Source organism: Ochotona curzoniae, unplaced genomic scaffold (assembly GCF_017591425.1).
Source record: "Ochotona curzoniae isolate NIBS_2020 unplaced genomic scaffold, NIBS_Ocur_1.0 contig_1302, whole genome shotgun sequence".
Taxonomy (NCBI): Eukaryota; Metazoa; Chordata; class Mammalia; order Lagomorpha; family Ochotonidae; genus Ochotona; species Ochotona curzoniae.
The window spans coordinates 19,321,279-19,346,939 of record NW_024465035.1 but is presented as its reverse complement, the minus strand read 5'-3'; the positions used below and the strand labels follow the sequence as shown (position 1 = coordinate 19,346,939).

At 47.0% G+C, this 25,661-nt stretch overlaps 1 protein-coding gene and 1 pseudogene across 4 annotated transcripts in view; both read right to left on the bottom strand.

Annotated features, from left to right (window-relative positions):
• Positions 1-2,552: 2,552 nt before the first annotated feature.
• LOC121172167 lies at positions 2,553-7,959 on the bottom strand (annotated as a pseudogene).
• An 8,881-nt stretch (positions 7,960-16,840) lies between these two features.
• The window catches only part of SCN10A (sodium voltage-gated channel alpha subunit 10), a 78,375-nt gene continuing 69,554 nt past the window's right edge, over positions 16,841-25,661 (bottom strand). For 3 of the 4 annotated variants that reach the window (XM_040965470.1, XM_040965484.1, XM_040965492.1), the window contains 6 exons: positions 25,293-25,577; positions 23,376-23,429; positions 22,571-22,708; positions 21,609-21,713; positions 20,560-20,830; positions 16,841-18,060 (listed from right to left, as the gene is read on the bottom strand). In XM_040965470.1, the coding sequence (XP_040821404.1) occupies positions 16,841-18,060; positions 20,560-20,830; positions 21,609-21,713; positions 22,571-22,708; positions 23,376-23,429; positions 25,293-25,577 (2,073 nt within the window). Of the gene's footprint in view, positions 18,061-20,559; positions 20,831-21,608; positions 21,714-22,566; positions 22,709-23,375; positions 23,430-25,292; positions 25,578-25,661 lie in introns of all 4 variants that reach the window. The other variant, XM_040965476.1, reaches the window with a different exon arrangement.

Below are 25,661 nucleotides of genomic sequence, written 5' to 3'. Positions count from 1 at the left end.
TTGCTTGTGGTAGTATAGACATTTTAATGATATTGATTTTGCCTATCCAGGAGCACGGGATGTTATTCCATCTTTTGAGGTTTTGATCAATGGAATAGAATAGAAGCACCAAAAGGGAACCCACACAAATACAGCCAATTAATCTTTGACAAAAAGACCAATGACAGCTCAAGCAAGTGGGAAGGCCTCTTTAGTAAATGTTGTTGGGACAACTGGCTGATAGCCTGTAGAAACAAAAAGATAGACCCACATCTATCACCATACACTAAGATCCAATCTACATGGATAAAAGACCTAAACCTACATCCAGAAACCTTCAAACTCTTGCAAGAAAACGTAGGAAATACCCTGCAAGACCTAGGAGTAGGTCCCGACTTTCTAAGAAGGACACCAAAAGCAATAGCAGTTGAGAACAGAATAAACAAATGGGACCTCATCAAACTAAGAAGCTTCTGTACAGCAAGGGAAACAATCAACAAAGTAAAAAAACAACCCACAGAGTGGGAGAAGATCTTTGCACACGATATAGGCGATAGGGGGCTAATTTCCAGGATATACAAAGAACTTCAAAACAACCAAAAAACCAAAACAAACAAGCCACTCAAGAAATGGGCACGGGAAATGGGCAAACATTTCACAAAGAAACAAGTCCAAATGGCAAACAAACATATGAAAAAATGTTCCAGCTCCCTAGCAATAAGGGAAATCCAAATTAAAACATCGATGAGGTACCACCTAACACCAGTAAGATTGGCCCACATAAACAAGAACACCAACGACGCTTGCTGGCGAGGATGCGGGGAAAAGGGAACCCTACTCCACTGCTGGTGGAGCTGCAAATTGGTACAGCCTTTATGGAAATCAGTCTGGAGAACACTCAAACAACTCAAAATCTGCATACCATATGACCCAGCAATAGCACTCCTAGGAATATATCCAAAACACCTGTTTTACGACAAACCAACATGCATCCCTATGTTCATTGCAGCATAATCAGTAATTGCAAAAACATGGAAGCAACCGAAATGCCCATCAGCAGAAGATTGGATAAGAAAGCTTTGGTTCATCTACTCCATGGAATACTACTCAGCTATTAAAACAAACAAAATGCAGTTCTTTGTGGCTAAATGGGCCCAACTGGAAACTATAATGCTAAGGGAAATGAGCGAATCCCAAAAGATTAGATACCACATGCTTGCCTTGATTTAACCTGTAATTTTTTGTTTGGTTGTTTGTTATTTTTTGAACCTGTCATTGATACTGTCTCAACCCAGAGGTTTCGAAGAAGGGAACTTGCATTATTTTTAACATATTGTTTACCCAATACTATGTCAATTAATTCCATAATGTTGTATATTGATACTGAGGCCTTGTTGGGGCTTTTAACTGACCGGATCTTTACTCTGTTAGACCTATCTTCAGACCATAGAAGGTCTCCCCAAGAGGCCACTGAACTTATCTGGACAATAAGACGCTGAACTTTATGCTAGGCATGTGTTTGCAAGCAATGAATCTCAACTGAACTTGAACTATGGTTATGCAACAAGGTGGAGGAATCCACCATGGGGGGAGGGGTATGGGAGGGGTGGGGGGAATCCCCAGCGCCTATAAAACTGTACTACATAATACAATGTAAGCAACAATAAAAAAAAAAAAAAAGAAAAAAAAAGAATATCCAGCTCTAATGTCTTTTTAAAAATTACTATTATTTTTAAAAAGATGTATTTATTTTATTGGAAAGGCAGATGTATAGAGAGGAGAGACGGAGACGAAGATCTTCCGTCCGATGATTCACTTCCCAGGTGGCCGCAACGACTGGTGCTATGCCGATCTGAAGCCAGGAACCAGGAACCTCTTCCAGGTCTCCCACACTGGTGCAGGGATCCAAAGCTTTGGGCCGTCCTCGACTGCTTTTCCAGGCCACAAGCAGGGAGCTGGATGGGAAGTGGAGCTGCTGGAATTAGAAGCGGCACCCATATGAGATCCCGGGCGTGTTCAAGGCGAGGACCCCAGCTGCTAGGCCACGCCGCTGGGCCCAAACACAAGTTTCAATTTCAAAATGAATTTAGAAACTATCCTAGTATAACAGCAGCAAAAATATAATTCTGTAGTTATAACTAAATTGGAATTCATAATTAAATTAGTCTCATGTTTCCAGGTGTGATTCTAAAATATGCTACCACACAGCTACCTTAAAAGCTTTTGTTTTTACACACACACTCTCTCTCAGTTAGGGAAGCGTTTACAAGTTCAATTCCATGAAGTTTAAAAAAAAATAACTAGCCCCCCAAATTGGAATAGTCAACCAGTCTATGAGGCAGGCAGGAAAAAAGAGAATTAACTGGGGTAATTAGACTCCTAACATGCAAAGCATGTGATATTCCGCAGCAAACTGGGAGTAGGTTCAAGGTTGGCCTGTTGTTATTCAGAACTACAAAAGTTTCAGAAGAGGAAACTAAGCTGTAACATTGTTTTAACTTGGCATCCACTCAAATTATTTGTTTTCAACAGGAAATGAGATGTCTAACAGAGCCAAGCCTGCATCCCATCTTCTAAGGCTTAGGTTTCGCCCCAAATTGCCGATACATGGAATAGCCCATACCAACAGTCATGGCTCCTACCATGAAGCCTTGAGCGGCCACGCGCACATGGACCAGGTAAAGGGACATTTTCGTATTTCCCCAGCTTTTCAGTCTGTACAGCCCATATGCAACAATTGCCACAAAACCCGCCATCCCAATGGGGACAAATGATGCCTGTTTAGCTTTTCAGATAAGATTGGGTCTCTGATCTTCATCACAGGAAGAAAGAGAAACATCTGTATTGGTTGACACAGTGATTGCTTGAACAATCTTCTAACAGTGACGAACACCTCATACACCAACCAGCTTCTCTGTCATCACTTTTGCCACTCCCTCCAGCAAATTTCAGATCTGGATTCTTATGTTAGACTTTCACCATGGTCTCAATAGCCTCACTCTCTACCCCCTGTGATTCCATGCTGTCTGTACAACCTTTCTCCCACTTCTGGGAGGAGCAGTTCTCAGGATTAGGGAGACACCGGGTGCCCTAACTAGCTAGGTTGTTGGTGGTGCTGATCTTGCCAGAATCTGCTGGCCATTAGGTCTGAGTGCCACCAGGACCTATTTTGTGTGGGACCTGTAGGATGTCAAAGTTGATATTATTTTCCCTGTGGAACCAGTGCAATGTTCTGAGCTGGAAGTGAGTTCTCTCGCAGCTCAGTGCATGCACAGCTCACTGTTGTCTCTCCAGTGTCAAAGTCTTTCCCGCAGTGTACAACATGGCACCTGCTGTGCCAGTGGTGGAGCTCTGGATCTACTGGTCATTGGCTCTGGGGACTACCCAGACCTATCTTGTGTGGAACCGGTAGGATGCCGTGTTGGTGCAATTCACTGAACCAATAATGAATCATCTCCCAGCTTAGTGAATGCACAGTCCCATCCCACAACCTTTGCTTCCCTACACAAAATGGCACTTGATGCAGCTCTGGTGATGTTCTGGGTTGTGAAGTCTACCGTGTTCCTACACCACCTGCTTGGGATTTGCTGCTCTCTCTCTGCTCCTGGTCAAATCAAACAAACCAGCAGGATGGGCAATTCTTTGCCTGGGTTCACTTTCTGAGCTCCCGGTGAACTCCCCTTTCCACCTGGCCGCTGATGGAGCTCACATTGCCGCTTGCTGAGTGCCGTTGGGTTACCTTGTCACTGCAACACCACACCATTGTCTTTGCTGCTTTCCCATGTCCGTCAGTCTCCAGGTGCTCCTCTGTTTTTGCCCTGTCTTTTCCTATTTCCTGGAATGTGCCTTGTCTGCTTCACCCTGGCTAATGATTCTGGGCCTGTTTAAACGCACCCTCACCCTATCCCACCATCTTGATTCTTTCCACATCTGGTGCCTTGAAGTGATTTTAAGGGAGCTTTTGCAGTGAAAAAAGGCAAGTCTCAAAGTTTACACAGTGCATGATGGTGTTTCCAGGATTTTACTGAAATGGCAACGTTACGGAGATTGAAGGCATATTAGTGGTTGGTGGAGGCTGGGGTAGGGTGTGGAGGCAGGGATTATGTGCATAAGAGAAGCACAAAGGGGTCTTTGTGATGGAGGCATTCTCTGCCTCCATTGTGGTGGGTACAAATCTATCTGTGATGGGAATGGACAACATAAAATACACACAGGCATGCAGAGTGTGGGTGGAGCTGGCCAAATCTTACACAGGTTGGTGGATGGTATCATGGAATACTTTCTGGTTAAGATATTGTTGTGACTACGAAAGGTTTCCAGCAAGGGCACCAGCTGGAGCCTCCATCTGGGTCCCCCATGCGGGTGTAAGTGCTTGGGCCATCCTCTGTTGCTTTCTTAGGTGTGTTAGCAGGGAGCTGGAATCCACAGTGGAGCAGCAGGGACCCAAGCCCAGATGCTTATCTGGGATGTGGGTGTCTCAAGTGGCATCTTAACTACTTGGCCACCCATCTACCCTATGGCGTATATTAAAGTGCTAGACTGCTCTCTTCTATTGCTGCCTATGTAATAGTGATCTAGAAATTACATCCAAATACATCTAAAGGGCTGGTTCTAAGAAGTGTAAGTTAAGGAGATAAGAAAGCATAATTAAAATACCAATGATTCATCATTTCTTCATAGTATTAGAAATTTAACCAACTATTACCTAGTGTGGGTGTTGATAAGCTGCAACTTTTTGCCCAATTCAAGTAATTGGATCTGACCACTTTGAACTACATAGAACTCTTGGTGTATGGCGAATAGTTGAAGGAAGCTCAAGGTAACTCAATCGACAGTGAGTTGGAAGATTCCATTCCCCCAGAAAGGCATCCCCCAAGACCCTGGGTATTTGTTTAAAAACATTATTTATTTGAAAGAGAGAGAAAGAAAGAGAGAGAGAGAGAGAGAGAGAGAGGGAGAGAGAGACTGTATCTGCTGGTTCACTCTCCAAATGGTTGCACTGGCAGGGACTTAGCCATGTCAAAGCTAGGAGGCACCAGGAACTCTATTTGGGTCTCTCTCATGTGGGTGTCAGGGACCCAAGTACCTGGACCATCCTCTGCCGTCTTCTTAGCTGTATTATCAGTAGGCTGAATTGGAAGTGGAGCAGTTAAGACTTGAACTGGCACTCTGAGATGTGGGTGCTGGCATCGCAAGCAGTGCCCTGGCTCACTGTGTCACAGCATGGCCACCTGTGCTCACACAGTGACTCTCCTGTGAAGTTGTGCAGAGTGCTTGGGAGTTTTCCGCCCCTTGCCTGCGTGTTTCAAAGCAGCTAATGAGAAACGCACAGAGCAATTTGAGAAAAATGTGAAGGTTTGTACCTTAAAGAAACAACTGGTCTAGCCACAAGTGAAGTGTTTGTAAGACTGTTCTGAGCAGCACGGTTCCCAAAAATAAACATTTGAAAAGATGTAAGTGTGCAAAAGCTGGAAATTGTATATTAGTTGTGCTGCATTCAAACAATGAAAAATGATGAGCCTTTAAAGGGTATCCTCAACTCATGTTGGATAAAAAAGTACTACATAGAAAAATACACAGACTACTGGCCATCTATGCATCTTTTAATAAAGTACCCAAACATCCTATATTATGCATGCTATTAATTTATGTAGGGTAAATATGAAATCCTGGTGATAACAAAAGTGCTCTAGGAAGAGAAATGAACAGGGTGGGCATCAGTGTTCCCCTCAGGTCACCTGTAGCATCTGGGCCTTTTCAAGTACATGGGAAACAAATGACCAGCTAGTATGTGCTGTCCTCCCCAAGGCTCCAGGCTGATGGCAAATATGTGACACAGCTGTGGCATGCTTGCAACAACACCGACCGCTAGGGCAATCCCTTACTGCTGGGGAGGAACGTGAGGCACAGAGAGGTTAGGGAATGAATCCAATAATTAATGAGCCCTGGTACAAGTTATTGAGGTAAAGGACCTGTGAGGGTTCCCAGACAGGATCAGAGATGATGGGAGTGGAAGAGGGGGAGAGAGAGAGAAAGAGAGAGAGAAGCAAGATCCCCTGAAAGGGCCAAGGGGAGCCTCAGCAGAGGCACTGTTGGGGGGTACCACCTGTAGAAAGAAATGATTGGGCACCTGAGCTGCAGCCCACTCTGGTAAATTATGGAACTATAGGTAAGAGATTTTCAAGAATGAGGCTTTTTTTTTTTTTTTTAAGATAAACCCATGGACATTCCCAGTGAATCCTCTTTAAACACTGACCAGGCTCAGAGAGCAGGAAGGGTGCTCCCAACAGTGATGGTTGATAAGAATTTTCCAGTGTTCTCCCCTCTCCAGCATTCAACCACACTGAGACCAGAGACAGCAAGCAGGAGAAGGGAGAAGGCACTTGAGAGAAGATCAAGCAACATCCCCACCCTAGACAGAGATTCTAGCTTGAGAGGGGGGAGTAACTGGAACTCCAAAACTGAAAGCGTTGGCACTCAAGTGGGATTGGCATCCCAAGGACCAAATGGAGACTGTCTTTTGTGACTTAATGTGATCAGTGCACTCTTTGTTACCAGAGAGTTGTCAGAAATGTCAAGGAATAGTCAGCAGTGTGGATTTTTAAGTTCCATTCTGGATAAAATTTAAGGGGCCAGTGACTCTTAAATGACCAAAATGAAACTGCATTGTTGAACACGGAAGTAAGAGTTGGGACAATAGGAGGGAAAGAAGAGAGCGGTAAGATGATTGTAGGAAAGAAGAAGAGGCATAGAAATGTAACTGACTTCCTTGCTAAAATGCAGCTCCCACTGGTGAGTGTGAGCCAGGGCTATGGGAAGATTGGACTGGACAAGGCTCCTGCACCTATTGGCATGCATGTGGTCTAGGCTTACAGGCAGTCCAGGTTGGGCTAGGCTCCAGTATCTACTGGTGACCCTGAGAGCCAGGATGTGTGTGGAGCAGGCTGGGCTATGTTACGGTACCCACAGGTGAGAGCTGGAATGGGTGCAGGTCAGTCTGTCTAGAACACAGTACCCACTGGTGAGTGCCAGGACTGTGGCCTGGCCATGTCAGGCTGTGCCACAGCACTTGCTGGCACAAGCAAGATCCAGGGCAGGTAGCTGTCCTGGTAGGGAAGCTTGGGGAATTCACCTACTAGGCTGCAGCTCCCATTGGTGAGTATAAGAGCCATGCTGGGGGCAGGCCGGCCAGACCAAGCTGTAACACTTGATGGCATATGTGTGAGCTGGGTCTAGGGAGAGTTAGGTTGGACCACTCCACAGCACACACTTGTGCTAGTGAAAGCCTGACTGGGTTGAACTACAACACCTGCCAGGTCACATGAAGCCAGGCTGGCCTACGCTGCTGTACACACCACTGATAGCTGGGACTGCAGGGAAGGCTGGGATGAGCCAGACGATAGCACCTACTGTCAAATGCTGACACTGGGGGTGGGCCATCTCAGATTGGGCTGCAGAATCCACTGGCATATGTAAGACCTAGGGTGGGAGTGGGCCTGGTATGGAAACTCTGGATACTCCCTTGCTGGGTTATTACTTCCACTGGTGAGTGTCAGAATCGAGACTCGGGCTGACTAGCCACTGCTGCTGCACCAACTGGCAAGTGCTAGGACTGGATGAAACACAATGCTAGGTTGGGCTGAAGTACCTCCTGGCTGGTGCAAGATCCACGGCTGGGAATATGCCTGGCAGGGCGGCTGTGGACATTCCTCCAGTGATGAGTATGAGAGCCAGTGCTCGGGGATGGATGAGGCTGTTCAAGGCAGCAGCACCCCAACATGTGTAGCCGGATCTAGGTGCAGGGCGGGCTGAACTAAACTGCAGCATCCATGGGAATGCATGAGAACCAGATGGGATGCAGGATGGACTGGACTATGCTGCAGCACATGCAAAAACCAGGCTTGGGGTGGGCTCAGTGGGGGTTATTGGACATACCCCATCAGACTGTCCCCAGTAGTTCTTGCAGCTGAAGAACACCATCGCCTCACTCCTTTGGTGGTTTCAGGGCCTGCTGGCAGGAACTCCCCTCCCCGCGAGAACAAACTTCGGGGATATAACCACTTGAGCAGAGTCGGGAAGGCAGGGTTGAGGAAATGATCACTGGGTGCAAAGGAGCCTGAGCACTGAGTGTGTTGGGTAAATCACCCCGGATCTTAGGCTAGAAACAGAGATGGGGCAGTGGGCCACAGCCACAGCTGTGAATGAATAGTGGGCAGTAAGCTCAGCTCCTGCCTCAATGGCTGCTCATGGAATCCTGGAGTTCATTAAGTGAATAGGAGCACGGCTATCAGGGCCAGGGCTAAGGCGAAGCATGCAAGGAGGCAGAGGCGAATGTTTGGCACAGAGTTAAGCCTGCATCTCACATCACAATGCCTGGATCTGAGTTCTATTGATTCTCCATCCAGCTTCCTGCGAATGTGCACCCTGGGAAGCAGCAGGGAATGGCTCGAGTACATGGTTTTCTGCCACCTAGATAGACAACCCAGATTGAATTTTGGGCTCTTGGCATCAGCTTGGTTCTACCCTGGCTGTTGTGGGCATTTGGGGAGTAAATCAGGAGATGGACGACCTCTCTCCATCTCTGTCTTTATTGCCTTACAAGTGAGAAAAAAAATTAAGCTGGCTGTTAGAAGTACAGGCTGTTAGAAGTACAGGCTCTTGGAAGCACAGGTTCAACTTTTGAGAATGTCTGCCTTCTTAAATTTGGTCCCAAGACACCTGCCTCATCTTACTCTTGTCCTCACTTTTGTAGCCAGTATTGGAGAAGGGAGTATGATGGTGCAGGCAGGGAAGGAGCAGCCTACTTTTGAAATACTCCTTTGAGAAGGCTGAATGGTGATGTAGGGGCTTCCTGCATGTGGGATCTGCTTCAACAACACTGCTGAACTTATTTGGGACCATGATGGTGACTGTGTGTCCCTAAGAAGGGATGTTATTGGATAAAATCAGAGAGCAACTCTCCTAGTCCAAGCTGGTTAAGGATGTTCAGCTCTGAGGGGCTCTACTGATGGAACTTCAAATGTACTATTAATGCGTAGGCTGGTTTCTTCCTATGCTTCTCCCACTGAAGGTGGTGTGAGAAGTAAACATCTGGTTCATTTTCAAAGTAAGGTGTTTGCTTGTGAGTTGGCAACCAGCTAGTGTAATAGCTTGCAGAAGTGTGGAAAGTTACAAGTGGCCAGCCAACAAAACTGCTAGCCTGCAAAAATTTTTAGACAAACAGGATGTTTGAGGTGGCCAAAATATCTGAAATACATGCTGGGAAGATTGTAACCCAGTAGTATTCAGCCAATGAGAAACGGGGGAAAGGTACTGCGTGCTAGGAAATGAGTAGCTTTCTGTAAGTGCTAGGAAATGAGTAGCTTTCTGTAAATCTCCTTGGTTGTGCAGGCCCATCAGACACCTGCTTTTGCAACATAGTTAATAAAGTCTTGTTCTTGCTGTTCTTTCCGAGTCTGAGTCCTTCCTTAGAGCCAGTAGAGGTTATTTCTCAAGGTAGATACTAGAGCTGGGCCATTGTTGCCAAGCAAAGACCTCTCCTTGGGTGGTTTGTATCTAGGACTCCCTGCTCACCTGCTGGAGGCTTGCTGTCAATCAGCTGTACAGCATACTGAAAGTCTTCCTACAAGACTCTGCTCTGTTTCCTCTCTCCTGTCCTAGGAGTCAGCTGTGTGAGGCGTCAGCTCTGCATTTGCAGCCCGAGGCCCTCCCAGCCAACGATTTCCCTTCCTGTTTTCCTCTTTGTAATTGTCTTTTCCTGATGACTGTTTTCGATATATGACTCTTGAAAAGTGCTTATTTCTATAATTTATTGCCCAGAGTAGGGGACGAGAGAAGGAATGGAAGGAGAGAGAGTCATTTCATCTGCTGATCACTCCCTAAATGTTGTAACTGACCACAAGAGTCAGGAACTTCATCTAAGTGTCCCAAGTGGCTACAGAGGTCCAAGTACTTGAACTATCACCATTGCCTACCAAGGTGTGTGTTAGCAGAAACCTTGGCTAGACAATGGAGCTGGTCTCAAGCTCAGCCACTCTGATGTGAGATAGGGACACATCCAGCAAGATCTCTACTGTACCTCCAAGCACCTGTTCCTGTTGAACTCTTTCTTGGTCCAGAAAGAAGGTCAGACCCTGACTCAGAGCATGACCATGCAGATGGCGAGATGATGGCTTGGCAGAGCCTGGAAACCTATGGAGTGTGTGGAAAAGCACCCATCGCTAATGACTGGGAATCCAGACTGTGCTATCTGGGAGGTAAGTGGTGCTTTGAAAGGCTCAGGGGCCCTGAAGGCTGGTGAGGATGAGGGCGGTGCCCTGGAGATGTTCCAGTGGGCACTGCTGGTAGGGGGCTGGAGAGGCACACTGGTGATTCAGAAGGGTCTAAGGAAGAGCTGTCCAGAGGGCAATGGGGGAGGAAGTGGGGGCTGAATTACTCCCTCTCCTCCACATAACAATGGACATCTGTTTCTTCATGTCACAGCCTGCCCACATCCATTCTTGCTGTCCATAAACAGTACTTATATGAGTACATGGTATTTGCATATGGAACAAACTTGGTGCAAGGTCAGTCAACACTTGTTAAATCTAGATTGGTATTATGGTGTAGCAGGCAAAGCCACTGCCTGCAACACCAGCATTCCATACAGACACCAGTTTGTGTCCTGGTTGGTCTAATTCCATTCAGATTCCCAGCTGTTGATAGCCTGGGACAGCACGGAGGATACTCCAGGTTGTTAGTCCCTGCCAAGCCTGTGGGGAACCTGGGTGGAGTTATGGCAGTTGGCCTAGAAGTTGCAGCTACAAGGGGGAGTGGAGCAGGGGATAGAAGATCCCTCTCTTTGTGTCTCTTGCTCACTTTTTCTGTAACTCTACCTTTCAAATAAATAAATAAAACACTTGTGAAAGTGTTGATTGGACTCTTCCTTATGCTTCTTGGTATCATTCAAGAGATTTCAAAATAAGAGGACAAACTGAGGCAAAGAAGTGAGGGTGGAAGAGGGCTGTTTTCTGGAAGGGGATCATAGTGGGAAGGGATCCTGCCCACTTGCGCCTTCCTCTGGAATGTTCTGGGGGCTTGAGGAGCTAGGGATTCACATACACGTTGCATACCTGTTGGGGGATTTTCTCTTGTCCTCACCATGACAACCTGGGTGGAGCACTTCTCCTTGTCTTACTCTTGCCAAGCATTTTTTAAATCTATGTTGAACTTCTTCGGTGGCTTCATCAGGGCTGGGATCTTGATGTCCATTGTAAAACTGCTCATAGAAACTTCTGGGAGCAACAGAAGGCCCAGCATTCAACTGGAACCCCTGGCGGCTAGGGCAGAGCTGTGTGGCTTAGCTGCTTGGTTGAGTGATCATTGCAAACAATGTCAGCTCCGAGTGGTTCCGCAGCATCCTGTTCTAACTACTGTTGGTGGACACACCGGATGCTGTGTATTGTTAGCCATTGCAACTAAATCTACAAGCAAGGAGCAGCGGTCCCATTACCTTCCTTCTTTCCTCCCCACCCTGCCTCCCTCTTTCACTGTTTCTCTCTTTCTTTTTTCCTTCGTTTCTGTTTTTTCAATTAATTATTTTTATTTTTGGTGATTTTTACATAGTTGATTAGGGTGTAAGTATCAAGGGCTACAGGAAGGTGGGTAAGATCACTATTTCCACATTCTATCTCTCTCTTTTTTTCCTTTCCATGTCTGGGGGAAGAGGGGAGACAAGGAGAGAAGCCACACCAAACCTCCCAAATGCCTCTGTACCCTGGGTTGGAGGACGGCCACCTGACACCGCCCCAAGATCCCCAATGTGGGTCCTGCTCTGAGAGTCCTGCTCAAGAGGTTTCAATAGTTCAACAGTTTTGAATTACTGCCAATCTCGCCACTCCAAGCACAATGAAATCTCTCCAGAATCCACTGGTTGACACAGTCCACCTTAAAGTCTCCATTTGCCCGGATTTTCCCTGCTAACACTTGGCTGGTGTAGTTGATCAATTTGTTCTGTGTTCTGTCCTCTGTTGTAGTACCACGTGTCCTCTTTAGGCTCCAGTGTATGCCATAGTCTCCATGTGCATCTAGATATGTTGTCCACCGAGGAGGCCCAGCTCTGACATATACACTCCATGTATAAAAATATACTCCCACATCATGCGCTCTCCAGGTGGTTCTGCAGTTTAACTTGAAAATATCTGTCCCCAGTGCCAGTATCTGCCAGCTGATGCCATAGCAAAGCCCAACCACCCCTCACCCATTCTGATTTATGTTTGCGCCAGTAGGAACAATCAGCCCAGCCTGGCTTTTCCCTGATCTAGCTCACATAAGACCCACAGGTGTTGTAGCCCTGCCTGGTCTGGTCTGCTCCCATCCCAACTCACGCTCTCTCCAATGGGAGAGGTGATCCAACAGGGGAACCTCACTCAGTCTCCTTACCAGCTTTGCCCCATCCTCCCAACCCCTCAGCCTGGCATGGCCTGCCCCCAATTCAGCTAACACTCGTGGTGGATACAGCCTAGCTCAGCCCAGCTGATTCCCAGTCCTGGCCCTCACGTGAACTGGCATGTAGTGGGACCCAACCTGACCTGACCCACACTCCATTCTGGCACTCAGATTTGCCAGCTCATGATGTGAACTGGCCCAGCCTGTGCCAAATGTATGCAGTTAGATATCATTATCTGGTCTGGTCTTGGCTGCTCCCTACCATAGTTCTTGTGCTCATGTGCAGGCATTGTGTCCTAACAAAGCTCCTCCATCAGAACCTCTGCCAATGTCAGATCTCCTACACATTGGTGGGTCCATGGGCCAGCCCTACTTAGTTAACCTCCTGTCGTAGCAGGAACAGTATAGCCTTTCCTGACTGGCCTTTAAACCATTCTGGCTTTTACTGCTGGGTGTTACAGCCTAGCCAAACCTGGTGCACACCCAGTCACAGCTTGCACATGGCTCAGCAGGGTCAGAGACCTAGCCTAGTCCCATCTTATACCTTCCCCGGTTCTCATGATCACCAGTGGGTCTAAGAATCTAGCTCAGTCTGGCGTACCCCAGACCTATTGTGCTCTTGTGCAGCCATGTCCAGACCAGATAGCAGCCCACACTCTGGCGCTTGCACTCACCAGTGGGAACTCCAACCCAGCCAGAGCATGCCCTTACTGTTCAAATGCATTACATTACTCTATTTTTTCTAATCGTCCTCTTGTTCTTTACTTAGCTATTATCTCCTTTCTTACTTCACTGTTTTTGCTAGTATATCGTCTCCCTGTCTTTGGAAATTATGTACTCTGATTTGCTTTGTTTGGGGCAACTTTGCTAATTCATTCTTAACTTGCCCAGTTCTAACAGTATTAGTCATCTTCCCCTTGATTCTGAGTAAACAGTAAACCTACGGAACCTTTACCAACTCATATCTTCCCAGTCTACATTTACTGTTTTCTGGTGTTTATCCAGTATATTCAATATTTTCAACAAAGTGATTCAGATAACCTACTTTGTCAATGCCTGAACTCGTACAGTTGCCTTTTTAATTTATAAACAACTTAATCCTATGTTCTGCTTTGCGGATTGAGCATCTGCCTTATTTTTGCATGCTCAGAATTCAGGAAAATGTTTCGACTTTTGCTTTAAGGCCAATGCTTTAGCACGTTGGGGCTCTACCTGCACCTAACCTGGGCTGACTGAGTGTTCTTTTTGAGGGGAATGCTTTTGGTAGAGGCATTTTTTAAAAAACCTATAGGTTGCAGTTATCAATGCATTCTTCATCTTGTATTTCTCTTCAGCTTGAGGGATCTTCACATTTCTGGCTGGAGAGATGCGAGCGCTATTTCCTGTGGTGGAGACTGAGAAGGTGGTTCTGGCTGTTCATCTGCCTTGCACTTTGCAGCTTTGTCCTCCTAGAAATCCAATTCCTACTTCAACTTTGCAACTGGATCTTTGAAAAGTTGGAGAGACAATCTTGTATTTTGCATTAGATATGTTCCTGAAAGCCCTATACAGCAAGATGTATATGAGTACATTGCGTCACTTCTCAATGGCTCTCAGTATAATTTGGGAAGCTACGTCCTGAATGGGGAAAAAATAGAGGATGTATCAGATTCATAGGACTTCTGTGGTAGATTAGCACAAACTAGGTGGCCTATGATAACAGAAACTTATTCTCTTATATTTCTGGAGGCTGGAAGTCCAAAACCTTGGGCTGGGCAGAACTCATTATCCAATCTCCAGGGGGTGAGGCCTGCAGTGCAAGTCATTGGCTTAGGATCCACATGAACTCAACATGACCTAATTTGAATTTGATTACGTCTGTTAAGACCCTTGTCCAAATAAAGTCACACTCAAAGTTTTGGTGGTAGAGCTGCTTTGATTACCATAGTAAATATCTGAGACTGGGTAAGTCTGTAGGTGGCAGCTGCAGTTTTGGAAGTTCAGGGGTTCATCAGCTTAGCTCTGGCAAGGTCCTTGAGGTGCAAAGTACATGAGAGAGTCCACGTGGAAGGAGGAAATCACATCTCAGGACAGAAACCAGAATGATTCAGGAGATCGGACTCCCTGAGAATTGGCTGGGGTTCTGTGGGAACTATGTTGTACCCTCTACTGGCCTCTGCTGTCTGAAGGTTCCTCCACCTCTACATGGTTGTCCTGCATACCTACGTGGTTGTCTCCCATACCTGATTCCTTGGGGGAGAAACTATGAAAACCATAATACACGCATTGGTTTTTTGGGGGTACACAATTCAACTGAAAGCATCAGGCAAAATATATAATAAGAATAGCTTTGAAAACAATATCTTGGGCCTGGCATGGTAGCCTAGTTGCTTAGCCTTGCATGCACTGGGATCCCATATGGGCACTGGTTCTAATCCCGGGAGCCCAGCTTCCCATTCAGCTCCCTGCCTGCAGCCTGGGAAATTAGTCAAGGATGGCCCAGAGCCTTGGGTCCCTGCACCCACATGGGAGACCTGCAAGAAGCTCTGGGCTTCTGGCTTCAAATTTGTTCAGCTCCAGCCATTGCAGCTGCTTAGGGATTGAATCAAAGGATGGAACATCTTCCTCTCTGTCTCTCTTCCTCTCTGTATATCTGACTTAGCAATAAAAATAAATCTTTAAAAAGAAAATAATATCTGCTTCATAAGATAGTATGATTGGGTGCATTTAAGTTTTCCACATAACATTGGAAAAACAAGCCAGGCCTCAGATGTGTCCAGCTATCTTACATAAATACCTGAACTGGTACGCTCATGTGGCCTCTTCACTGAGTCTGTGGATTTAGGTGCTGGAGAGCTGTGTAGTGGAGACATATGCTCCCAGGGTCAGGGGAAGAGCCACTGGTTTTGACTCATGATCTACTACTGCCCAACCGGCTGTCCAGAAAACAGAGCATTTGCTGTGTCTTCTGCTATCCAATCATTGTCTTGTTCATCCGCACTTGTGGGGGTTGGCAAATCACAACAAACCTCTTGAAATCTTCCTTGGCTTCTGGTGGCTGAGAGTGAGGGAGAGCAAGGTCCCCAAACCTGCATCCCTAACGCATGTCAAGTGAGTCAGTTTTTAGATTTCTTAATTCCATAAATGAAAACTTTACTGAATGATCAATTATATATACAACTGACAAACCTACCTGATTTTTGTGATTGGGAATGTCCTGAGAGTGTATAGACGATGGTAGCTGTAATTAAGAGCCCTTCTCTTCTATGATGTAATACAAATGCTTTACTGAAAGACCTGCCATGTTCCTTTGGTCTGGTTCCTGCTTTAGCAACCCTTACTACATTTGTTGTATAAATCTAATTCATCTTTTGGATCTTGACTTCTCTCTTATCTCTTCTTCTTTGCAGCAATGCCCATCATACAATAGGTATTTAATAACATTGTGAGATGAATGAAAGTGACTATTGGCCATCTTTTGTCTATCAGATCCTCTTTCCAGGATGTTCCCTTTTGATTAGACTAATTATGGAGTTCTGACCCTGGGGCGTGTAAAAGCTCTCCTCTTTAAAGTCTGATTATGAGATAGCTTCTGGAATGCATCCATGAGTCTGTTGAACAGCACAGTGAAAAGGCCTAGCCATTGTAACCTCAATAGAAAGTTTTTCCACCTAAGTAGGGGCAGGGCACCATCGAGTTCTATCACATGAGATGCAAAGGGTGTGGCAAGCATTCATTATGCAGGAGCTGAGGTTCAGAGGGGTAAAGGTCTTGGCCCTCATCAGCCAGAAGTCAGTGGAAGGGTTAGGTCCTGAGCCAGTTCCCAAGACAGTGATCCCTCCTGCCCCGCTCAGCCTCTTGATCAAACTACAGAATATCAGGAGCCCTGGAAAGGATGATAAATGACTCATAGTACTTAAGAAAAAAAAAAAGATGATGCTTTGATATATAACACAATGGCCTTGATCTACCTTTAAAAATATTAATTTTAATTGATAATTGTAGAGGCCTTTCACGATATAGGCCAAAGGTGTTACCCTGGGCCAGGCCAGTCATCTGGCAGCTCTCAACATGCAGTCATGCAAAATCCTAAATAACATGGCCAGTCTCTAGGTGGCAACATCCGTGGAAGTTCTGAGCCTGAGAAGTTTGTCTTGTTAAATATGATCTTTGGTCCCAGCAGAAATTAAAGGGCCAGGGACATATTCTGGAAAGGAAGAGAACCCATCAACTGATGTTGGAATTCAAAAGGGAAGTCACCATGGAGATCCTCTTAGCTTCAGTTCCCTATCTGGAGACAGAGACTTTCCCAGCTGCAACCCTGCCCGGTTCTGACATTGTGATCAGTGGCATGCATTGGTGAGGATGTGACTGGGTGTCTTCCAGAGGGGAAAAGAATCATCACAGAGCAGAGAGAGCTATTAGAACTGGGTATGTCCATACTGGAGCATCCTTGCTAGGGCCCAGGGGCAGTCACTTCATGACTGGTGACTTCATCTTCATTTTGCAATGAGCTGGAAGAGCTCCTGTTGACTGACTCACTGAGGCCTCTAGTGACACTATCATAGGACGGTGGGAAAGATGTGGCAGATGCAGTCTCGGATTTGTCTGGAAGCACACCATCTTCATCAGTCACAAACACAACAATGCCTTCACCTGGGAGGGGCCCAGCGTCCACATCAGCCCTGGGTACCCCTGGGACATTAGACAGGTTCAAGGCACGGTGCCGTATGTAGCTCCGATAGGCTTTTTGAATGACAGTGGCTGAGACATCTTCTTGCTTCCACCGGAGGGTGGTGGCTATTGGCTCATAGGAAGCTTTGGAAAGATTTGTTGCCATAAACTTTTCTTCCATACTTGCTTTCAGAGAATCCAGATCTCCAGAATCTCCCAGTACATTTTTGGTGAAGGCAAAAAGAATGTCCAGGCAGTGGATCTTGTCCCCGGGCACCAAGGGCAAGTCCATCTGCATTAAGATATTCTGGTTAGGTTTTGGGATTCGCAGGGGGCCAGAAAGACAGTCTGCAAAATTTGAGAGGGCTGAGTAGTCGATGAACTGTGTGGCTTGAGGATCGAACTTCTCCCAGGTCTCATAGAACATGTCGAAGTCGTCCTCGCTCAGGGGCTCCGTGCTCTCCTCAGTGGCCACATTGAAGTTCTCCAGGATCACTGCAATGTACATGTTGACCACGATGAGGAAAGAGATGATGATGTAAGTAGTGAAGAAGATGATGCCTACAGCTGGGTTCCCGCAGTCCCCCCCAGAGTCACTGTTGTTGGGTTGGTTGGGGTCGCAGTAAGGGGGTCCCGTGTTGAGGATGGGGCTGAGGAGGCCATCCCAGCCGGCTGATGTGGTGATCTGGAAGAGGCACAGCATGCTGTTGGCGAAGGTCTTGAAGTTGAACATGTCGTCGATGCCGGCCTCCTCTCTCACATGGGGAAATGTGGCCATGCCGAAGATGGAGTAGATGAACATGACCAGGAAGAGCAGCAGGCCGATGTTGAAGAGGGCAGGCAGGGACATCATGAGGGCGAAGAGCAGGGTGCGGATGCCCTTGGCCGCACGGATCAGCCTGAGGATGCGGCCGATGCGTGCCAGGCGAATGACTCGGAGCAATGTCGGGGAGAAGAAACTTTGACTTTCAACCGAATGCAGGATTGTAGAAAGCAGCTGACCTTACAAGAGAAGGAGGGGGTGGGGGATCAATTTAGAGCACTTTCTATCACTAACCACTGGCCCTGACAAAGTTGGCTGCAGGCATACTCCCTTAGCTCTGTTTGGCAAGGACCGTACTTAAACACTCTCATGGATTTTGGACTTTCCAAGCCTGGGAAGTGTGGCTGCCCAAAGTGGGCTCAGTAAATGCCAATGCAATGATCTGCTTTCCCACCAGGAAGTCTTCCTTTTCCAACCATGTTCTTATCTGCCCCCGCTCACAGTATTATTTTCTCAAGTCCACCTGCTATAGCCCAGCTCATGTACAAGTGACTGTATCATCCATCACATGCCCCCAGTCCTCTGTCTGCTGGCATTGTGTCACAGACTGCTCTTAGACATCGCAGCCATTTTCTGAAGCCAGGTCTGGTGCTCAAGGAATGCCAGCACCTACTTTAACTTATCTCTCTGTCTCCTACTGTGAAGACTGACTCAGTTTCTGGCATAGGGTCCCCTGGATAATTGTACACAGCCTGGTATTAATTACAAGGGTCTAAGGATTCAACAACTTGCTGACAGCCAAAGCAGAATGGTTTTGGATGGCCAGATGTCTGTATAATGGCTTTCATTTATTTCTTTCATTTCCAACTGCATTGGAGGTCTATGTTAGGGTTGGAAATGGGCCCCCTCCTTTTATTTATTTATTTATTTTATTGGAAAGGCGGATGTACAGAGAGGAAGATCTTCTGTCCAATAATTCACTCCCCAAGTGGCCTCAATGCCTGCAGCTGAGCCAATCTGAAGCCAGGAGCCAGGAGCTTCTTTCTGGGTCTCCCATGCAGGTGCAGGGTCCCAAGACTTTGGGCCATCCTCTACTGCTTTCCCAGGCCACAAGCAGGGAGCTGGATAGGAAGTGGAGCTGCTGGGATTAGAACCGGTGCCCATATGGGATCCCGGCACGTTCAAGGTGAGGACCTTAACCATTACACTATCGCGCTGGGCCCAATGAGCCTCCCCCCGCTTTTTTGTAATAGAAAGATTTATTTATTTATTTATTTATTTGGAAGACAGGTTTTTAAATTTTAAAGTCAGAGAGAAGGAAAAAGACAGAAACAGAGCGAGAGCTGCTGTCTACTGGTTCATTGTTCAAGTGTTCGCAGAAGCTGAGAATGATCTGCCTGAAGCCAGGTCTCCTATGTGGATGGATGGCAGGAACCCAATAGCTTCGATTATCACTGCTATGTCCCAGGGTACATATTAGCAGGAATGGGGGTCCAGAGACCAGATTTTATTTAAAGTGTTCTGAGAATTTCATATAAGTCAATAAGTAAATTGAGCAAGAGGGAATTTCTATGGCGATGGACATATTTGTGGCATTGATTGTGGTGATGGCTTGATGGTATATACTTATCTCCAAACACAAATTATACACATTCAATAGACACAGATTTTTGTATGTCAGTGTATCTCAATAGAACGGCTTAAAAAAGAAGACTCAGCAGCAATAACAAAACAAAGGAAAAAAAAAATCCAAATGTAGAACACACTAACAAACGAATATGGCCCAAGGTTTGGTCTCAGCATCACAGTGGTGAGCATGATTAGATGTCACCACGTTGTATTTAGACACTATTAGCTCTTGATAGCGAATCGATGGGGAGTGAAATCTGCAGTTGCATCGTGCCATGGAAAGTGGGCAGGCTTACAATGCAAGGTGAAGCCTGTGAGCTGGGATGCAGTTTCTTATCCTTTAGCTGAAACATGAGCAATTGAGTGGCTGTCTTTTTGGTTGTGCACAGGAGGCTGCTGGTTCCTGTCCAGTTCTGCCCCTCCCAAATGCTGCGCCCCATATGGCTGTCTTAGTGTCTGAGGATATACTTTAAATACATACAGGGAGGATGCTGACACCTCCTGGAGCACAGCCAAGCACTGAGAACTCAGAGTACTCAGGTTTGGCGGTCTCACTCCCCATGTTAGCTCCAGACTGCTACTCAGAGCACCAGTGCGTCCCAAATGCTGGATATGACAAGAAATGCACCTTGCCCCTTGCCCCTTGCCAGGGCCTCATGAGTCTTCAGCTCTGACTTTTTCACTGCTCACACACCCTCTGTGAGCGATCACCTAACCCTGGGGGCACCTTTGAGCAAGCTCCTCTTGTCTGCTTCTTACTCTGTGGGCAGGCCACCTTTATTTACACAGGAAGGCTTTGGTAACTCATCACTTATCACATATTATCACATATTATAACACTCACCACCTACTTTGAAGGTGATTAAGGTGAGGGAAGACCTTCCAGTCTGAGGTTCTCGGGCTGTGTCCCTAGCAGGTGTTCCCAAAGACTCAAGAACAGTGAGAGAGCAGCCTAAGGGCATCCTCAAACTACTGCTTCTGGAAGGTCACAAATACCCTATCTCACAAAATCATCTTGGTTTTCACATAACAGCCCAACCAACACTAGGCAGGGACCGGATTGCCATCCACCACTACCCCCGACCCCTATTTGCTGGCCACCCACTTACTTCCAATGGAGAGGATCACCACGATGAAGTCAAACACATTCCAGCCGAAAGTGAAGTAGTAATGCCTGAGGGCGAACATCTTCAAGACGCACTCGGCCGTGAAGACGGCCACGAAGAACTGGTTGATTCTGCTGAGGACCTGGGTCTTCTCTTCACTCTGATTGTCAGTCTCCACCATCATGGTGACCATATTGAGACAAATGAGGACCATGATGGCGATGTCAAAAGCTTGCTTGGTTACGATGTCAAAGATAAAGCTCTGGTACTTGTTCTGAGAAAAGAAAGGATGGGAAGGGATGAGTCAGAGTCTTTGGGATGACCCAAAGCAGCCATCTGGAAGGGTTGCGTTCTGCTAGATGAATCTGAAGTCTGTCTTGGGTGGTTACAGTGAGCCCGGCTACCATTTGGAATGCCTATGTTCCCTAGTTAGTCCTGCTACTCTACGCTTTGATCCAGTTTCCTGCTAATTCATCTAGGAGGCAGCAGATGTGACCCAAGCTCTGGGGTTCATGCCAGCTGTGAGAGAGACACAGAATTCTCGGTTCCTGCCTATGACCTGGCCGTTGCAGCCACTTGGGGAGTGAATCATTGGACAGAAGATCTTCCTCTCTGTCTTTCCTCCTCTCTGTACATCTGACTTTGCATAAAAATAAATCTTAAAAAAAGAGAATACTCCAGAATAAGTCTTCTAGTGTGGTGGAATCCTTTACTTCTGTTACGGATGGAGTACAATGTCGAACCTGAGCTTCACCAGAAGTGAGGAGTTGTGTGTATGTGCCTGAACCCTAAATTCGTTGTGGGGACTCTGTCCTTTCTCAGGCTCACTTGTCACACCTGTTTGAGCTACATATACCCCTAGAAGACCAGAGTTGCTTGCTTCCAACGTCCCGATCCTGGAGCCCGTGAGCTCTCATCACTCTCAGTCTCCAGACTCCACCCAGTTCCTCTCCTGTGCAGAATGCTCTGGCCAGGCTCCACCCAGCCCAGGACCAGTGACCCGATTGGATTCACAAACACATGCATCTTTAGAGGGAAGCACTGGGACTCACCAGGGGCCGGGGGATGGGCTTCTGGGGCTTTTTGGAGCCCAGCTTCTTCATGGCATTGTAGTACTTCTTCTGCTCCTCTGTCATGAAGATGTCCTGGCCCCCTAAGTGCAGAAGAGGCCCATTATGCTGTCATTACCACAGCAGAAGACTCCCCAGGGACACGAGGCTCAGAACACACTGGAGGGAAAGGACTATCCCAGAGCAAAGACACGCCAAGCTCACGGGCAAGGAGCTTGGGTGTCTTAAGCGGTGGCACAATTATGCAACTGGGTCCAACTGGACTTCCCTGTTGGGAGTCCCTGAAACCAAGCTGGTTTCTGTTCTTCAGAAACCCAGAGATACTTCCTGCATACAGAGAGTCAAGGAGGGCTTGGAAATGGGACTCATTGCAAACCCTGAGGATGCGTGTTGAGTGCTGTGGGGCTCAGGAGGGGATTTTAAGATGAGTTTAACATACGAAGGGTTTCCTGGGAAGAAGGGAACATGGGAAAAAGAAGAGGGTAGCCCTGAATCTGGTGCTGGAAAATTCCATGACTGAGACCTCCTGTTCTGAAGCAGAAGCTTCAGTGCAGGCATGCTGAGAATTCTGGCCAGTTCTCAGGATGCGGACAGATACAGTTGGCCACTATGGTGGGAGTCAGGACGTCAAACCAAAGCGGTGCTGGAGACCCTTCTTCCCCTGCAGGTACTGCGTATAGAGTCACACCTATTTCAGCAGGAGCACTGAGGTCACTGAGGGATGGAGGATAGGGACCTGGAGTTCAGTGACTAGAACAGGAATGTAAGTGTCCCAGTAGTAGACAAGGATGACAGCCTGACCAAGGCCTGCAGGCTGGCATTATTGTAAAAGGCCAAAGCAGGGTTCTGGGCCAAATGCCAGTGGCCATGAGTGGTGTTGGTGTATTCACGGTCATGGCAGAACCATCCCCTGTCACCACCCCCCATCGTCCCACTCCACTCATCTTTTTTTTCTGTTGATTGAAGTTGTCAATGATGACCCCGACAAAGAGATTCAGGGTGAAGAAGCCACCGAAAATGATGAAGACGACAAAGTACAGGTACATGTACAAATTCTCCTCCCACTTGGGTTGACAGTCAATCTGGGAGCAGACAAGGAGGAGGAAGTGACCAGGGGTGGGTGACCACATGCCACCCTGAGGCAAGGACTTGAATGCTAGCAATGTTTTTGGGAGGTGAGCTGGTGGGGAGGAATGGGGACCTGGAATGAGGGAACAGGGGAGAAGCAACAGGCACGGAGAAAGGCCAATGGAGTGGCAGGGGAAGCGGGGAGTTGTGAAGGCCATAGCTCAGCCTTGTATCCCTGACAGGCAGGGCTCTGGGCATTTCCTATAGGTTTCCTTAACTTGTCCATGAGGGTTGCCCATGAGGATCTCAAATCTTTCCAACCATCTCCTCTAACCTGGCTCTCATAAGAGTCACCAAATTCTGCCTTCTTTCCAATGCCCTCTTATTTCTGCCCCCATCCTTTCTGCAGCCATCGACCATGGAATGCCTCTACACACATTGCCCTTTCAGTCTTGTCCAATGCCTGATTCCCACTGGGGTGAGCAGAGAGGTATGTATGGGAAGGGAGTGGCTGGATAGGCAGGCTTGGGCACCTGGAATGGAACCAGAGGGATGGTGTGAGGCTTCTGGGCCATCACCTGCTCTAGCATTCAGGCCAGGTCTGACTCTTGGCAAGGGGCAGACTGGTGTGGGAGGCACAGGGACAGAAAAAAGCTGCAGGTATAGCGGGCATGGACTCACATTTCGGGAATCGACAGCTGCATACATGATGTCCATCCAGCCTTTAAAGGTTGCCTAGGAACAAGGATCAGGGCCCCATCAGTGACTGTCCATCTGCTTCCCCTGACCCTCCCCTAGCTGAGGTATCTTGAGGAGCAGATGGCTGGGAGAGCCACAGATGACTCTTTCAGAAAGCAAATGTCTTCTTGAAAGACATGGAGGTTAACAATATTGTTGAATGCTGTGGGTTACATCACCGCTTGGGAGGCTGGCATTTGTAACAGAGCACCAATATGAATTTCAGCTGCTCTGATTCGAATCCAGATTCCTACTAATGTACCTAGGCCCAAGTACTTGGGTCCCTTCCACCAACATGGGAGACCTAGATGGAAGCCCAGGTTCCTGTCTTCAGCCTGGCTCTTAGTGAAGGGACCAGAAGATCCAAGATCTGTCTCTGTGTGTCTGTCTGTCTCTGTCTTTCAAATAAATAACACTTACAAAAAGACAGACATGGAGACTTGCACGATGGTGTACGGACTAGATGTCCGACTCCAGGATCAATGGCCACAAAGCTACCATATGACCTTGATCAACTTTCCTTATCTTGGGACTCTTACTTAACTGCTTCATGCACAGGACAGCAAAATGGATGTCTCCCTGTCTGAAAGATGAGGAAGTTGCAATGGATGACATCCATACTCTGTTCTCTAGCTTAGTGTTCTTGAGTTCTTAAAAATAAGTGTGTCTGCTAGCTTGTGCAGGGCATGGAAACTATCTCTGGTCTTGCACTTTGAAGCCTGTCAGAGCACCTCATGGGCTGCTTTAATTCATCCATGCTTTCCTTGTAGAATCTCAGCCCTTGGATGCAGTTCTGACTCTCCTAAGACAAAGCACAGTGCCTGACATGCCATTATTTTTTGAGTGAATGCATGAACAGATGATGGAATTCAAGACTTCCTGGTAATCGGATGACAAATGAACAGTAAGTGGAGACAACATTGGAACAAAGAGAGGACTGGATGAATAAGTGGGATGAAAGTGAGGGATGAGGATCATAAAAAATGTGATCATACAAACGTATTTGAGTGTCATCCTCAGCCTTATATAACGTTGGAATATACCTGCTTTTAAGCATATTTCTAATCTTCATTTTAAACATAATTCTAATCTTCATTTCTTGATATGATAGTCTCTATTACGCAGTTTACCTCTAGATCTATTGATCTTGTATTTTGCATGAAGGCTGCCTTATATCAGAGAGAACACACGGTAGTTGTCCTTTTGGGATTGACTGATTTCACTGAGTATAATGGTCTCTAGTTGAGACACTTGGTTGCATTTGGAGACATTTGGTTGCATTTGGTAGAATTTCATTCTTTTCAATGGTCAAGTAGTATTCCATAGGGTAGATGTACCATAGTTTCTTATGACTGTTTTGAAGGACTATATTATACTATATAATAACATAGGGGAAATCAGTTGGGGGGAGAGAATTGGGGAAGAAGAGGGAAAAACCCTGAGTCTATGGAACTGTCTCATAAAAGAAACAATCCCAGCCCCACAAAAAACCATAATTCATTGCTGTCTAAGAGCTGAGGTGGCATGGCAGCCTAAACACTTGGCTACATCACTTTTCTTCTGTACAGGTAGCATTCTCTGAGTCATCCCATGACACAGCTGCATAGCAGGTCCAGCCCTTTGCCCTGTTATCCAACGCTGATCTGACTGCCCTACTGTGAGATCACACTCTAACCTCCCTTTGTAGTCAGTGGAACTGACCTTAGCTCCCTCCCAGCCCTGCAAAGCCTCCTTTGAGACAGAGAGAGAGAGAGAGAGAGAGAGAGAGAGAGAATGAGAGTGAGTGTATTTTCTGAGAGGCACCCCCTCTCCCCGCAGTGGCTGGAGGAAGCAGCACCTTTGGTAGCACAGCTGACTCACCACTTGGAGGAGTGCGAGGTAGCCCATGGCAACATTATCGAAGTTGACTTTCACATTGACCCAGAAATACGTGCCAGAGGAATTTTGCATCCCACATTCGCTTTTGTTCTCCACAATGGACAAAGGCACCGTGGCAAATGTTTTATTGCTAGAGTCGATGCATTTCCAAAACTTCCCCGCGAAGAGGTTCACGCCCATGATGCTGAAGATGAGCCAGAAGATGAGGCAGACGAGCAGGACGTTCATGATGGACGGGATGGCGCCCAGCAGGGCATCTACCACCACCTGGTGACAAACAGAAAAGGGCCTAGGGCACCCCTCCTGCGGACTTCCACTTATTTCTGTGCCTCCAGAGCTGGTGGGCTTTGC